The 16627-nt window shown below is 43.1% G+C and overlaps 1 protein-coding gene across 1 annotated transcript in view; it reads right to left on the bottom strand.

The window, feature by feature from the left end:
- Positions 1-4887: 4887 nt before the first annotated feature.
- The window catches only part of HS6ST3 (heparan sulfate 6-O-sulfotransferase 3), a 307278-nt gene continuing 295538 nt past the window's right edge, over positions 4888-16627 (bottom strand). The window contains exon 2 of the mRNA XM_056329299.1: positions 4888-10652. Coding sequence (XP_056185274.1) covers positions 9947-10652 — 706 coding nt within the window. The 3' untranslated portion in view covers positions 4888-9946. The remainder of the gene's footprint in view (positions 10653-16627) is intronic.

Raw genomic sequence — 16627 nt, 5'->3', positions numbered from 1 at the left:
GCAGACCCTTCCACAAGATGCTGGGCCTGAGGATACCTTAAATATTCATTGTAAAGATTTCCGAGTAAGACAGAAATCGACCAAAACTGACTGCCAATTATTTCCTTGAAATCTGCACAGCTAAGCAGATTTTTCAGGGGATCTCCACACCCACACTTGTCTTTTGCAGTGAGGGTCTCTTGGGCTTTCAGATGCTGGCATGCCTCCCCACTTCTCTCTTATTTCTTTGCTACCTCACTCATTGCAGTGGTTTTGATCATCATCTTTGTACAGATGGTCCCCAGATCAGCTCTCTCAGCCCTTAATTCTCCTCCTCTGGTCTTTTTTGCATCTTCAGACATCTCTAGACCCAACCACTTGGAAGCTTCACTTCCATTTCAAGAAGTCTTTCCGAAAGTGAAGTGCTGCCCCATCGTCCTCTGGCACAGCTGAGGCTCTACCTTCTCTAAAGTTCCTTTGGGGATTGTTTCCCTCTGATTATGAACAGAGAGGGGAAGGAGCCATTTCTGGGATGAGATTCTTCTTACACCACCGTAAACATCTAAAGCAGGCCAGATGCTCATGCCCTGAAAGTGCATTTTCCTCCATTGCCCTTAAGGAGATCCCCAGGGGTTGCACGAGAAGGTTGGCTGCCAGCTGATCTCTACTTACATGAAGGAGTCTCACTCAGTATGTTTTACAGTGAAGTGGCAAGCTGCTTAGCCAGTGGACAAACTCCTGCAGTAGCCCCCTTTTCTGAGTAGCACAGACCTTATTTATTCTCACTGCTACACGTTTTCAGCACTCTAATCTTTTACAGGACAGGAAGATTTGTAAGTCATTGAGTTACCTCCATATTGCCTAATCTCACTTGCTCATATTCAGATTTTTAGGGCCATACTCACAAATTTCTTAGGAAATGCTGAAAGGTGTCACACCTTGTATAGCCTCGGTAGGTAAAATAGAAATAAATGCGAATGAAATCTTAAAAAACCAAAGCCTTTCTCCAGCCATACATAATCTAGTCCAGCAATGTGGAGTCTCATTCTTGCTTTTAACTGTGGCATAAACTGCACATTACAGAACAATTTTCTGATGTATTTCTTGAAATGTAACCATGTATGTAGAAAGAAATTATTTGTCTTCTGGTGGCAAAATCTATTTTTTGTTTTGCTATATAGTAATATTGATCAGCAATATAGACATATACAGACATTTATTTCACCTACTACTTTGCTGCCCCTGCTTCAAGACTGCTTTCACCAGAGTGCAGGACTGAGAAATGTAACAACATACATTTTGTTCCTCCATCGCTCACACTGCCCTGCAGTGCATTTAATTTTGTGTTCACAACTGCTGATGACTCTCAACTTACAGATCATCTCAAGTGATGCCCCCAAATGCTGCAAACACTGTGTGAGCTATTTGGGTTCCTAACCGTAAGTATTGAGGAGAGAGACCACTGTCTGGATATTTGCAGTTATCTGAGGCATCTGCTGCACAGGGTTTACCTATCTGACAAAGCATCCGTTTGGAGATCTGCATCCTTCTGGAGCAGCAGCTGAAGGTCAGGTAGGCAACTTCAGGGGGCCATAAATGGCACTGGATGATCCTGTACAGCAGCCTGAATGGCTCCCCAGTAGTATGAACTCCCCATGCCATCTGGCCTTCACTGTCAGGATGTAGCGTTCATGCCCATTTAGCCATCAGCTTCTGGGAGCTTGGTTTTAAACCATAGTATGAGTTTCAAGATGCTGACATCTGTTTCCCAGCTTCTTTCACAGCAGCAACCAAGCAAGCAATGAGACACTACCATCACAACCTAGAGAAATCTGGAGATTACAAAGTCCTCCAACCCCTTTGCTTCCCAAAAATCTTATACCCTAAGATAGCTACAGGTGGCATGAAAACATAAACTTGCAGTGGGGATTTCATTAATGGCACTGAAAGGAGTTGCAGAAAATTACACAGTCCTGCTGTGTGGCACATGTATAGTTGTACCTAGTTCTTCATTATTATTAACCAGATCACAAGCCTCTCTGATATATTGAGTCCAGACATATATATATATATATATATATATATACACAAATATACAGAATCAGATTCATTTAGATTGGAAAAGGACCATAAGATCATCAAGTCATACTGTTAACCCAACACTGCCAAGGCCACCACTAAACCATGTCCCTAAGTGCCACATCTACATGTCTCTTAAACACCTCCAGGGATGGGGACTCAACCACTTCCCTGGGCAGCCTGTTCCAAAGCTTGAACATCCTTTCAGCGAAGACATTTGTCCTAATATCTACTCTAAACCTCCACTGGTGCAACCTGAGGCCGTTTCCTCTCGTCCTGTCACTTGTTACTTGGGAGAAGAGACCGACCCCCACCTGCCTACAGCCCCTGTCGGGCAGCTGCAGAGAGCGATAAGGTCCCCTCAGCCTCCTTTTCTCCAGGCTAAACAACCCCAGTTCCCTCAGCCGCTTCTCACAGGACTTGTGCCCCAGACCCTTCACCAGCTCCGTTGCCCGTCTCTGGACACGCTCCAGCACCTCAGTGTCCCTCTTGCACTGAGGGGCCCAAACCTGAACACAGGATTCGAGGTGCGGCCCCACCAGTGCTGAGTGCAGGGGGACAATCACTGCCCTGGCCCTGCTGGCCACACTGTTTCTGACACAAGCCAGGATGCTGCTGGCCTTCTTGGCCACCTGGGCACACTGCTGGCTCATGTTCAGCTGGCTGTCGACCAGCACCCCAAGGTCCTTTCCCACCAGGCAGCTTTCCAGCTGCTCTGCCCCAAGTCTGTAGCACTGCATGGGGTTGGTGTGACCCCAGTGCAGGACCCGGCACCAATCCCTGTGTGGAGCCTTCCTGCCCTCAAGCAGATCAACAGTCCTGCACATCTGCAAACTTGCTAAGGGCGCACTCGATCCCCTCATCCAGATCATTGATAAAGATACTAAACAGAACTGGCCCCAGTACTGAGCCCTGGGGAACAGCACCTGTGACCGGCCACCAGCTGGATGTAACGACATTCACCACCACCCTGGGCCCGGCCATCCAGCCAGTGTTTAACCCAGCAAAAAGCGCACCTGTCCCAGCCATGAGCAGCCAGTTTCTCCAGGGGAATGCTGTGGGAGATGGTGTCAAAGGCTTTGCTAAGGTCCAGGCAAACTACAACCACAGCCTTTCCCTCATCCAATAAGTTGGTCACCTTGCTGTAGAAGGAGATCAGGTTAGTCAAGCAGGACTATCTATGATCGCTACACCGGTGACAGCCTCCAACTGTCACATCTCCTAGAAGTCCTTCTCTGTTCACAAACAACAGGTCCAGCATGGCACCTTTCCTAGTTGGCCCACTCACCAGCTGTGTCAAGAATTTATTTTCCACTCACACCAGGAACCTTCTAGACTGTTTCTTCTCTGCTGCATTGTATTTCCAGCAGACAGCTGTTAAGTTGAATTCCCCCCCGAGAAGAAGGGCTAGCAACTGTGAGACTTCTCCCAACTGCTTATAGAATATTTTGTCTGCCTCTTCATCTTGGTTGGGTGGCCTGTAACAGGTTCCCACCAGTATATCTGCCTCGTTGGCCTTCCCCTTCATTCTTACCCATAAACACTCAACCCTTTCGCCACCATCGTCAAGCTTTAGACAGTCAAAACACTCCCTAATGTACAGAGCTAACCAAAGTCTTCGTATATGAGGACTTCAAAAGCAAACCAGCAGTGCAGATGAATTTACTGTTGAAGTGAATGGAGGTAGAGAAGTAAAAAAACAGGAGACTGAGATAAAAATCAGTTCCAGAGAGGTACCGATTGCTATAGGCTCATACAGCCCCTGCTTGCAATGGGGCTTTTTAAACAGTAGCTGTTTGTCTAGGGTGCTGTGAAGAACAATTAAGGAAACAAAACTAACCGGAACCTTTGAAAGCTTTCTTCTTTTGCTACCCTCATCAAACGCTGTCTTTGTTGTTTTCAAAGAACACTTTCTCATGCAGGCTGAATATATATTTATTTTTTTCTCCGTTAGTATAGCTTTCCACAGCACTTAGCAGAGGTCAGTCAACTTTAATCAAAAAGGTGTTGGCCAGGGTCATTGCATCCTAATTTGCCACAGCATGGCCTTCTCTTTTAACCAGGCTCACCTCCAGGGATGCAGCATGTCTGCAAGGCTTGTTGTTGGGAAAATCAAGAAATGTGAAAAACAGTTATGGAACAGGAGCCTGGACTCCTCTTGGAAGAAGCAGACCTAACAGAGGCCCTCAGTTACTCTAAGATACAGGTCAGTGTTTCCTCCTCACTGAAGTCTGTCCATGCTCCTCCATGCTCCCGTCACTGCCCCAGTTCACTGTATTCACACACTTACGTGTAATAGTGTGGCTGAATAAGCGATCAGCTCCTCCCAAGGTCCATGTACCCTCAGAAGATACAAGGACATGCACACAAGGCTAACAGTGCGGCAACAGACTGCAGCTACCCATCCTTCCCCACAGCAGCTCGTGAGATTATTCTCGTGAGAGTTTGGATTGGTTCTCAGTGCTGCTGGAGTAGAAACGAAGTTCAATGAATTCACTACCACTATTTGCATATTTAAGTCTTAATTCAATCCAAGTATAGAAATTCTGACACCAAGGTCACTTCAGTTAGTGCTGGTGACTGTTCAAGTCTCGACTCTCCCGTCTTAATTCAATCTGAGATCAAGCCCAGCAAAATCAATTGGAATCAGAAGATTTGGTATTGGGCCCAACATGACTAAACAGTAAGTTATATCAACATGCTTTTTCCACCATGTACATTTTGTTAATAAAATGTAATTATGGTTATGTCAGACCTCTACTAATGCTTGAAACTGGCCTGACAGGGGCGTTTTTAGTCATTTTATGGCTATGTAGATAAGATGGAATCTTTAGTGTTTCAAAAACGCGAACAATGTTTATTTGTTTCTCATAAATATGGACCCAACAATACTCAACAAAATTTCTTCATTTTTAACAGATTTCTTAATGAGCATCATTTTACAGAAAACCACCAATAAATAAATATATGAAAACAATTGCTTTTGACATCACAATGGTTAAACACATTAAATAATTCATTAAATTGTGCTTTACATCAATGAAAATCCCTATATCTACAAACTATCTTGTAAATAGGAATAAAAGTAGATATGGTTACTCACAATACAATCTCTTAGTAGCAGAGTTCACACACATTATTGCACATAAACAGAAGGAAAATTCCTAAATAAGAAAGTAATTTACAGCCTATTGATTTACCCCTTCATCTTAAATATAGCAACTGATGGGCACTCTTGATTTTTTTTTTCTCACTTCCAACATTTATTTGAAATCACAGAGCTAGTGATATGGTCAAGAAGAAAGCCAAGGACATTGTAGGCTATGAAACTCATCACCCTCCACAAAGTATCAACAAAGAAAGTATTACAAGAACCAGACTGAAAGAAGTGTTTCATTGGAAACTGGGTACCTTTTCCGAGTATGCTTTTGCCACATGTAGGGAGGATACAGCAATCTGCTCCAGCAGAGCGATTTTATTGTGATTGTTCGTCTCGTATGGGGTAGTCTCCACCAGCCTGGAAACAAGATATTCCTTATCCCAGACTGAAAAAGAATAATTCTACATATATCAAGGGAACAGCAACAGAGGGGAAAAAAAGTGCCAGTAAGATAAGTTTTATAACATCAGTGCTTGTAACTGGTAGAAGACTGCAGGTGGGAAACAAGAACCCACTACTGCAGAATAAAGCATGTGTTAACGAGAAGGCCAGCTTGAAAAAACTCCTGGTTTAGCAGTGGACATCAAATCTGAAACATCTCCAGATGTAAAGGTGATGTGACCTGCCGTTTGGTTTGGTTGAGCGGATATGCTGCAGTTAGGAAGTTTGGCCCTGGATCTGACCTCCATCACTTTTTTGTTCTATACATCTGTTTTTAGTGAACTGCAAATAACTACCGCATATTGGGTAGAATGCCTAGCAGGGCTATTGCAGCCTCACTATTAACACAACCGCAGTGAAGAATACCCCGCATCAGAAAAGGTGTTTTCTTTTCTTTCCCCATAGTGAAAAAGCTTTTTATTGTTAGCAATGATGAGTGGGGAAGAGAGGACAAATTTTCATTCCTTAATAAAGCACGGCCCATAGGCAACAGGCCGAGTTCTTGAAGTAGACATCAGATTACTGGGAACAAGTTTTAACGACACAGCATGTTTCTCTGTCTGCTCCAAGCCTACAGTGAATTATAGCTGGAAAAGGCAGCCAGTGCCGAGGAGGTGATGGGAGAGATTAGCAAGTACATCTCCATTACAAAAGAATGAGATTTGTTTCAGCACCACAGTAGCAGAAGCCAAATTGCCTTGTTTAAGCAACAAAATAATGCCAGGAAGATGGACAGAAATCCTATAGCATTGTTGCTTATGAAGGTTTTGAAAGAAACATGCCGCGCTCCGATCTTATATGAGCCAGTGCAAGTCTGTGCTGTCAGAGCAATGAAAACTTGGAATAACAGAGATATGATCCAGGGCCTTTATTTTGCTTTTGCGTTACATTATTTCAGGTGGAATGCCCAAGAGGAAAAAAGCTGCAAGCCTGTGTCTTAGAAATCAGCCTGAAAATATTTCCAAACTGCTTTATTTGTCGTGTGTCAGGAAATTCTGCGAAGAAAAACAGTATTGTTGGTACCAGGTCCCCCAGTCCCAGGGACTCTGGGCAAGCTCTCAGCTGCTGGCTGCCCCCCTGCCTCAGCTACTGCACAACCAGGGCTACCACTACACAGGCTCCAGGGAAATAAACCCAACCAAACAACTTAAATTTTAACTAAATCCCAAGTGTTAAGGCAAATCCCATTAACATAGATGGCACAGCACATTAACAGCTCTTCAGGACCCTAATGTTGTCTCCTGGGAAATGACTGATGAAAAGGTTAGGCATTATATTAAGGTATTGCCAAACTATTAAAGCAAATGTAAACTGCCCATAGACCGCTTTGATTTTCCTCATTAGGCTTTGTTTTGTGTCGGGCAGAAGGAATAGTCTGGAAAATGGCTGGTGTGCTTAGACAGCTGAAACTGAGTCACTGGTGAGGCTCCCGGGGACCATTTCTGAGCTCTGTCTCCTCTTCCCTGAAAAGCTAATACTGCATTTTCTCCATGAAAAAACGAGGCCCTCATTGCCGTGAGCAGTACAGAGAGGTGGCCCGCTGGGGAAAGAGGCAGGGACACAAGAAAAGGGATCCTACTTTTGTGCTTAGGAAGAAAAAGAAGGGATGCTTTAAAACAAAAGATGGGCTGGGACTGATTCTAGTCCTTTGCTTACCTTCCTCCTTAATGTGAATTTGGCCTTGCATCTTTCCTCCCGTGTGGCTGGCTTCTCTCCTGCCCAGCCTTGCCTCCTGCCAAGCCCCCGCAACCTGTCTGCCAGACCTGCCTCTCATGCATGTCCCACACCACTGCCCACCCTGCCTCTGCCTCTGTTGTGGGGTCCTTTGGTGTCCCCCAGGCACCCCTAGCCCCCTGTGCTCATGGAAACAAGGGGCACACCTGCAAATTCTGGGCACAGAGTATCAGGTGCCAAAGGCATCCTTCCCCACTCTTGCTGTGGGGTCTGCAGCAAGACGTAGCAATGGACCCAGGATTGGGGAGATGTGGCAGGTCCTATTGTCCCTGCATCACCAGCCAGAAAGATCCTTCCCTCCGCAGGGCCAGGGCCAGCCCAGCCTGAAGCCCTTGTGCCAGAGGGTAAGATGTCAGCTCACTACAAATTACCTGCACCGCGCTAAAGGTGCAATAATACTGATCAGGCTTAGCTCTTCATGGCCTTGCTGTCCTGCAGCCAGGACATCCAGAGAGAGCTTCCATCCTAGACTAGAAACATTTCAATTTAAATCTCTGAAGGTAGGTGTCCATGTGTGAGCGAGGTGTCTAAGTGCCTCTTCCAGGCGATGGAGATCCAAGCAGTACCGTCCAGGGTCTAGAGAGCTCCTCACTCTTCTCTAAGGCAGTTATCCCATGCTCAGGCAGAAGAATAACAATCTGTGGTCCTGCATTCTCCCTTCTGAATGTGGAGGTGGGAGGAGATGCACATGATGCACCAGTGGAACAGACATTAGGGACCAAAACCCACTGCTACTCACCCCAAAAGCAGCACATTGACAATCAGGGGTAAAGCAACATATTGCTAAAAAACTACATTGAGAATGAGGCATCATCCCGGTAGCCCTCTTCACTTCTTAATAGCCATTATGATATTCCATTTTTAATGTATTATTGTATGTATTAACTCTCAACAGGATCGATAGATTGTATTTTTGATATTGTGCATAGATAAGTAGCAACAGCATTGTCAGAGGAAAAGAAGACAACGCATGCACTTAAAAAATAAGACTTGGAAATGAAGGGACAAATTTTGAAATTCAGCCTCTTTTTTCTGTAACACATTACTTTTTTTTTACCAACCAGATAAAAAGCTTGACTTTTGAAAATAAATGAGAAATGTGCATCCACATCAGGTACTCTGGTATTTCTAATTAGCAAATCTGTAAGGTAAAAGCCATTCATGCATGCAATAATATACTTTCAGCATTTTGATTTAGCAGCCATGGTGAGGCACTTAGAGAAATTTCCTCCTAATGCTTTACATTTATGCCAGAAAAAGAAGGAAAAAAACTCAAAAATCTGTGGTGCACAGGACCTTCTTTTTAAAATTTCACTATTACGAATGGAACAACATAAAATCTTGGAATAAATAGATGCAGTTTCATCACAAGAATGTAACGTGTGGAGGAAGAACCCATTGAATCCTTTTCTAGACAGGGAAGAAAACCAGATACAGATCTCTCATCATCAAAACAATAAATTTACAAAGAATCTTTATACAGAGTAATAAATACCAAGACTTTCCACATATCCATTATGTATCCTATAAAAATGAAAGCTGTCTTTTTTCTAGCCACTACTGTAGTTAGAGAGAAAACCAATTTAAATTGTATTCACTCGGCATCAATGTATTTTAACAGACAGTATCATAGACCTGCCTACCTTCACAGACAATATATCTCCAGGCTTTTACAGCAAATCTGGAAAATGTCACACTAATATTTAAGCTTTCCCTGCTCTCTCTTTCCTCTTCCCTGTAGTTTGCTTAGCCCCTCTTCACCTTTTGTGAATGTGAAGGCTGACTTCATTGCCTGCAACGCGATAATCTCTGCGACGGGTGCCCAGCTGCCGCACGAACCTCATTTCTCAAGGCTTTCCCTTTGCCACACACACACACTCAGAAAGACGGCTGCTATCTGGCTGGGTGCGGTGCTCTCAGCATCTGTGGAGAAATCAGCTAACCCTTCCAGCACTTCACGTACAAATCATCTCTGATTACTGGCTAACAGAACAGAACAAGCCATGCCCCAATCCCACACTTCCTAGGTCTTTTTTCGATCAACTCAGAAAATTCTTCCCTTAATTAAAACACAGCATGTAGAAGTTGGAAGGGCAATGTGCTTTCCTCCATTTCATTCACTAGAAAGCTACACACTACAGTTGCAAAGGACAGTATGAAATAAACCAGCTCTCATGTCACAGAGCAACCAAACTAGTTATTTTTTCCCAATTTTTCATTCATGTCTGTGCAAGTTTTGGTAGCTCAGATTGTATCTGTCAACGCAAAGGATATAGCTCTCTCTTCAACACATTCTCATAGCTTAGGGCTTTGAAGGAAGTCTTTTTGGACAGGAATGTATTCTGCTGCCATTTAATAACACTAATCAATGCCTGTTGAGAAAAAAATACATTCTCCTCACTGGCAGAAAACAAGAAAAACTGAGACAAGGAGGGGTAGTTGTCAGGCGTGATCTCATTTACTAAAGTGGTAGGCCTTCCATGGCTAATTCCCAGGTAGCCATGTTGCACAAACTCACTGATCCTCTCACCAGTTTGTAAAGATGGAGGAGCATCACCACCTTGCAACCTGACTATTATAGTCTTCAGTAACGGCTACTTCTACTGCCTCTTCTCTTGGCCACTGGTGAGCTCTCTGCTCCCGCAGCAGCCGCCGCTCCTCGCGCCTCTTTAGCCGGTTCTTCTGATGTTCTTCTTGCTTGGAGTACTGGAAGCGCTGCAGGAACAGGTCCTTCGCATATTCGTACAGCTGCACGTCCAAGAAATTCAGCTCCTCTATCCGCTGCCGCACGTCCTCACCAATGTCGACATTGGAGGCCCGTGTAACGTTGAACTGGGTGAATGGAGAAATGAACTTCAGGTTGAATGTCCTCTCAAAGAGATACTGTGTTTTCCTCTGAAATTCTGTGAGCCCAAAGAAGGCCATATTTTTCAGATTGTTCTTGGCGCTTTGGAGAAGAATCATATTTCTTTCACTCTCGTTCATAAAAGTCAGGTTGTAGCATCCCACCAGGCTGAGGTCTGCCAGCATGCGCACCTGGCGGTTGTTGGCCAAGTTGTAGCTACAATCCATGAATTCCTGTAAACTGACTCCCGACCAGTCGTCTCCTTCGTAACAGGTAGGCAGCTCGTCTGGTGTTGGGCTTCTTCCATCACACATATGAAGGGAAGTTTTCCACGTCGCACCCCTCTGGACATGCTTCCATTCACTCAAGTACCGTGACACCGGATCCCTCAGCATCGTGATGTAATAGAAGTTCCTGAAATATATCATTAAACACAGTTTTAAGATTCAGTGGGTTTCACTTTTTTGTTCTCCAGTAAAAAGATTACCAGCCACTGCCACCACCCCCTTCACTTTTTCCAATGTAATGTAGGCGCTTCAAGTGACTACTTCTGAGACAGTAAAAAGCTTTAAGCTTCATAAGTACTGTGAATGAAATACAAGGTAAACTGGGGAAAAGACACAGATATGAAAGGAAATAATCAGCTATCAGAGAAACAGAATTACTTTGACCTGGCAACTGTTCAGTGGTAGTTATTTTATGTAGAAGCCAATTAACTGGAGTGTACTCCCCTCTGCTTTGAAACGCCAGCCCTCAGTAATATCAGAAACAATGGGTAAAGAGATGTATATAATCTTGCAGCTTCTCTTCTGGACTGAGACATAGGTGCATAAGATGATAATCCATACAGCATTTGGTCAAAATGTATAAGAGAAGCATGAGCAATTTCATGTGGATGCTGCAAGTGCTAAAAATAATGCCATGTGGAACACTGGCATGAACCACCTATGTAAGAAGAACCCTATTATTAAATGGGTTGGAGTGAAGATAATGAGACATCCAAAATCCATTCATATGACTTAATTTTAGACAAGTGCTTGATTGAAATTAGTTATAATCGTGTAGTACAAAAGCATTTGTTGATATAAAGATTATCATTATTCAGCCTCATCTGTCACGAACACAAGAGACACCAAGAAATATTGATTTGAAACAGAGCAAATAATGGCAGAACTCACTTTGTCAGTTCACCTTTTAGCTATTGAATTCAGTTTGTACATCTATTTATGGCAATCTGAAATGGACTGCAATTGAGTATGCTTCAAGCAGGCTTTCACAGATTGAGGTTTTTTACTGAGAAATGTTTTATTCAATAACAACTCACCTGAATTACAGGGGGATATCATAAAGACAAAGCAAAACCAAAATACGATTTCTGCCAACTAGAATAACCAGCAGAAGATTCATGACTAAAATTAACACACAGTCTGGTACAAAAATAGACCCATGAGTCTGCATGACTCATCTGACTGCAAACAATGCATTAATAAATCATGAGCCCTAAGATTTCTTAAGAAAAGCTTGATCTCAGTACTTTCTTGAGCCTAGAGAAGTATGAAGCAAGTAAGCAGAATGCAAGCTTGCTGAAGACAAATTACCCTGTAAACAAACCAACGCTTTGTGAGGACCATCTCATACACGAGCTAACTCCAGTTAAACGAAAAATCTCAACATTTTTAACAATCTCCAAAACAATTTTCAGATATCACCCATTTTCTGCCACTAAAGAGTCCGCTTAAGTTCTCCACAAACCCCATGTTTGTCATAAAAAAAGGCATTTCCCCACATATTCCTGAAAATGCAGATATATTCCCCAGTGCAGACAAAGCAAAAAGAAACAGGGCTGAATGCTTTGTCCTCCTTCATTCTGAGTTCTCCACCTACAGCATCTATAATATATTTTCTGGAATGAGGTTATGAGGCCAAACTATGGACTATGTTCTGCTGCAGGGTCATTTCTTGAACTACAATCTAATGGAAACACCTGTTTCAAGAATTAATTCACAGCAGAAGGGTTACAGCTGGAAGGATATAAACTAGGGAGTGCCATGGATATAGTTTCACTATCAATCACTTGCATTGGAAGCCACGATTTGTGCTAGCATCAGTTGATACTCTGCAGGATGATATTTCCAAAACCATTTACCTCTTGGGTTTTCTGGCTTCTGCTCACACATGACCAGACTGTACCACTTTGGTTACTTACACAGCCCACATGAACAGCAAACCCAAGGAACACACAGCTATTCACCGACAGATATTTTGAAAATCCCTCTTTTACTCCTGCAGAGTAGGAAGTACCAGAAATCATCCTGTGTGCTGTGCATTATAGTTCCAATACAAAAAGCACAGTCTTTAAGTACTTCAGGCACAGCTTTCCCTTCTCAGATTGGATGTTCACCTCATCTTGGCTCTATCCTGCATGTATGAGAGAGCACATTAAGAGTTGCTTTCCAACTAGAATGACAAAAAGAGGACGCATTTCACTAGCGTGCAGATAAAGCAGCCCAACTCTCCAACACCCATTAGCTCTCAGTATAAGACACTGTTGTTGCAACATCCAGCAGGAACTGGTAGGGTTGTCAAAGAAAATGATTGAAGCTCCAAGGAAGAAGAAATGAAAAAACATGGACAAAAATTCAGAGGCAGTTGCCAACATCTACATCGACAGAGATGAGGTGTTGGCTTAGTCCTTGTATTGCTGTCCCTCCCCTCATCATAAAATTTTGGATGTTGGTATGTTGTAACAGATGGGTTTAAAAGTTGCTCTTGACAATTATTTACACCTCTAATAATAGTTCTGTCTTTCTTCACCCATCTCTAGCAGTCCATCAGGCATGACTCAGAGCAGCAACAATTAACAGAAATACCTCCTTTGCATCAATCATTTCCATTTCATCCCTGGATATGTAAATGTGCAATAAACAGCAGTATGAAGCAAATGCAGGGAAATGAGAGCAGCGCATCTTAGTATAACATCCTCAGCTTCCCTTACACAGACTGGGCAAGAAATTTTCACGTCTGTTGCTGTTCCTCCTTGTGACGACTACTTGACTTCTGCATCTGTTTTCACTATCCTGATTAATTTGCTTCTTGGCTGTGCAACTTTCAGAGTGTTGCCTTCTTGTGTTATCAATAGAATGCTTCCTCATTTGGCAGACATCCTTTAACAGCAGCCTGACACAAACGTAGTTACCGAGGCACTAATAACTGAGTGCAGCCATGCCCACCCCATTCAGTTTCCAACCTTCTGTGTAACCTTCTGTTCATGACTCTCCGTTACCCTTTTAACCTATCTGAGGTCAGAAGACCTCGAGATTTCTTCCATCTGATCCTGGGCACTGTCCAGATGACACTGTTACCATGCTACACAGAAGACTGGGGTACGCTGCAGAGAAGTCATGGCACAAATTTTTCTTTCAGGGAAAAGGATGCCATGTCTCTAGAATAATGATATACATAAAAAATGCATAGGTCACGCACACTTGTTTCAGTTGGAATATTATAAAAATTATCTTAGGAAATTTTCAAATGTTGACATTTATGGATTAAATATAGCAGCATTGCAGAGCTCTCAGTGCCTAATACACAGCGTTCAATCACGCTAGGAACGGCTGAGGAGTCAGCTCATAATGAAGACAAGAAACAGTTCATAAAAACATGAAACTGGGGATGGCCTTCAGTCTCTTCTTTCTTCACTGTTCAGTAAAAGAACACCAAGTCAGCTACATACTGAACATGCCTGAGCCACTCTGAATGCATTTGTTCTTGTCGGTGTCAATGACCCCCTTGCATCACCCATGCTCGTGCTTACACGGCTATGTTAAGCTCTGCAGCTACCCACTGTGGGAAATCTCAGCCAAGAACTAAGCGATAACTTCTGTAACCCTGTTTGACAAAGCAAACTCATCACAAACTTATTGGCTCCATTTCAAAGGACTCCCATCGTTGATTACTCAAACTGCTGTCACAGCCTCAGTGCTTAAAGGCTAGCCAAGCAGAATATGCTGGCACGTCAATGAGAAGATGTTTAAACAAAACATTCCAAATTAATTAAATCCCGTACAAATTATATCTGTACGTGTATGTATAACTGTATCATCTGTATCTATAGCTATATTAGCGTGTGCATGTATGTGTGTGTAAAAAATTACATCAGAATCTGGCCATAAGCTGCAGTTGTCAATGGAAGAAAAATCATAGTAAACATATAGTATGTATTTGCCAATATATCTTGTGGCTGTCTATATAAACACATAGACATGTACAAACAGTTTAGGTTACATTTCAAACGACAGCAGCCCACTAGTCACGATGTTACCTCCTCCTGAGAGGAAATTTCATACAACTTCCCCAGATTAAACGATCTCCTTTGGAGCTTGAAGCACTGAAATTAATGGGTTATCAAAGTTGCCACTATGGGATAGCTGATTTTTTAGACAGATGCTAAGCAACGTGATGGTCAGGGCAAGGGCCTAATGATCCACGCAAGGGCCTCAACAAGCAGTGGTGTGAAGCATGGGCTGCACACTACTGTTTACACTAGAATTCAAAAGCACTTAGGAATTCAGAAGGCTCTAGTCCCACTCGTGTGGAATGCAGTCTCTTCACTAGCATTAGGCAAAGAAAACCTTTAACAGAACAGCTAAAATGAGCTTCTAGTTATAACCTAAGAACATATATTTCTTTCACATTATAATGTATTTTAATATAAATACTCTAATCTTACATTAATCCTTCAATAGTATTGCTCTGGTTTAGAAATTAATTTCAGAGGAGCAGACTCTGCTGTTAGTGGAGGTGATCCCAAACCAGGGCATTTTGCCTCTTCTATCACCATGGAACAGACGTCCCAGCTGAAGGAGATTTACTAAATACGTGAAGGATCACCGCACATCGAGAACAAAAACATCCTGTAGGGCCTCCTGGGGAAGAAGGATGAATGGCATCTTCTCTGTCATTGCCGCTCTCATGTGGAACAGCCGGCACAAGGAGAGCTCAAGCAGCACTCAGAGGCTCAGAGAGGAGAAAAAAAAAAGCTATTCCCTCATCTTTGAAAGCATGAGGCAGGACCTTACGTGCAGACTGATGAGCTTCATAAAAGGAGAACAGCACACTCACAGCAGCCGACGCAGAGACGGAGGAATATTTGAGGTGGAGAAAAAGATTCACTGGAGAATATTCTGGAAGACGCTAACAGAAAGAAGAAAGAAAACCCAAAACATCTGAAAAACCCAGGTGCATCATAAAACCACTCACATTCTGGCTTTTTCTGGTAGCAGTGAAAATAAAAGCCCCGATCAAGTTTATGACCCAAGTTGAGACAAGAAGTTAGCAGCTTTAATCCTGGAATCGAGGGGTCTTCCGAGGAAAGTTCTGAAACCCCAGCAAAAGCCAGCCTGGCAGCACTCTTCTGCTAACAACAGAGGTTGTGGCAAGACAAAGGGTTAAGAAGGATCTGCATTATTTGAACAAAAGCCTTATGCTTCCCAGTTTTATCCTGAAGCCCACATTCTCAAAGGCAGTAACGGAGTTCACCACCAGTCAGCAACCCCTCTTCAGGCAAAGTATCATCAGTGTGGATAACGGTGAAGAGAAGAGTGTAAACAAAACAAAAATAAGGACAATGCAATATATGAACAAGGAGCAAATAACAGCATGCAACAAGGACAGTGTGGGGAGGCAGAAAGCAAAGAAATATTCTTGGGCTGATCTGAACTGGTCAAAGTCACCCTAGTGTAACGCAGATGTATCAGCTCATGGCTGGCAGCATTACTGTGCAGTGTCACTGCATCTACGTTGTGCTTAATTTACAGGTAACCTGCCCAATGTAACAAGAACTGACTGTATACTTCTTACTCAGATAAACAGTACTGTAACAAAGAAGCTACGAAAATGCACAAATTATAAGCATGTCCATCTGACTGCAGGAAGCATCGTTCAGCTTACCCACCAAGCCAGACAGATGAAGTCTCGCTAGCCCAAGATGATGTAGCAACAGCACATAGTTTTCTGAAGCTTAGCATCTGTCACAGGATGCTGAACCACTGTGATGGGAATCGGTTTCTAAGACATGCTTTAGAAATGTGTGACCTTAATACTATTAGCTGCCTTCTCAGGTTTTTATGGGTTTCTTTACAAGCTTTTAACTGAAAGAACAGCAGTCACCATTAAGAAGTCAATGTTTATCCACTCTTACCATATACATCACTCATTCAGCATGTAGGAAACACACTTGGCTGTTTTGTCAAGAGGATCTGAGCACCCACCACTTCTGCTGTTTTTAACCGGGATGATGAGCGCTGTGCTTGCTTAAAACAGTGGCTGTAATGTCCTAGAGGCACTCCACATTAAAGAAGAACTTGCCATTGACTTCAGCAGAGTTATTT

Source organism: Falco biarmicus, chromosome 2, assembly GCF_023638135.1.
Source record: "Falco biarmicus isolate bFalBia1 chromosome 2, bFalBia1.pri, whole genome shotgun sequence".
Classification (NCBI taxonomy): domain Eukaryota; kingdom Metazoa; phylum Chordata; class Aves; order Falconiformes; family Falconidae; genus Falco; species Falco biarmicus.
This window is presented reverse-complemented; position numbering and strand designations above follow the sequence as displayed.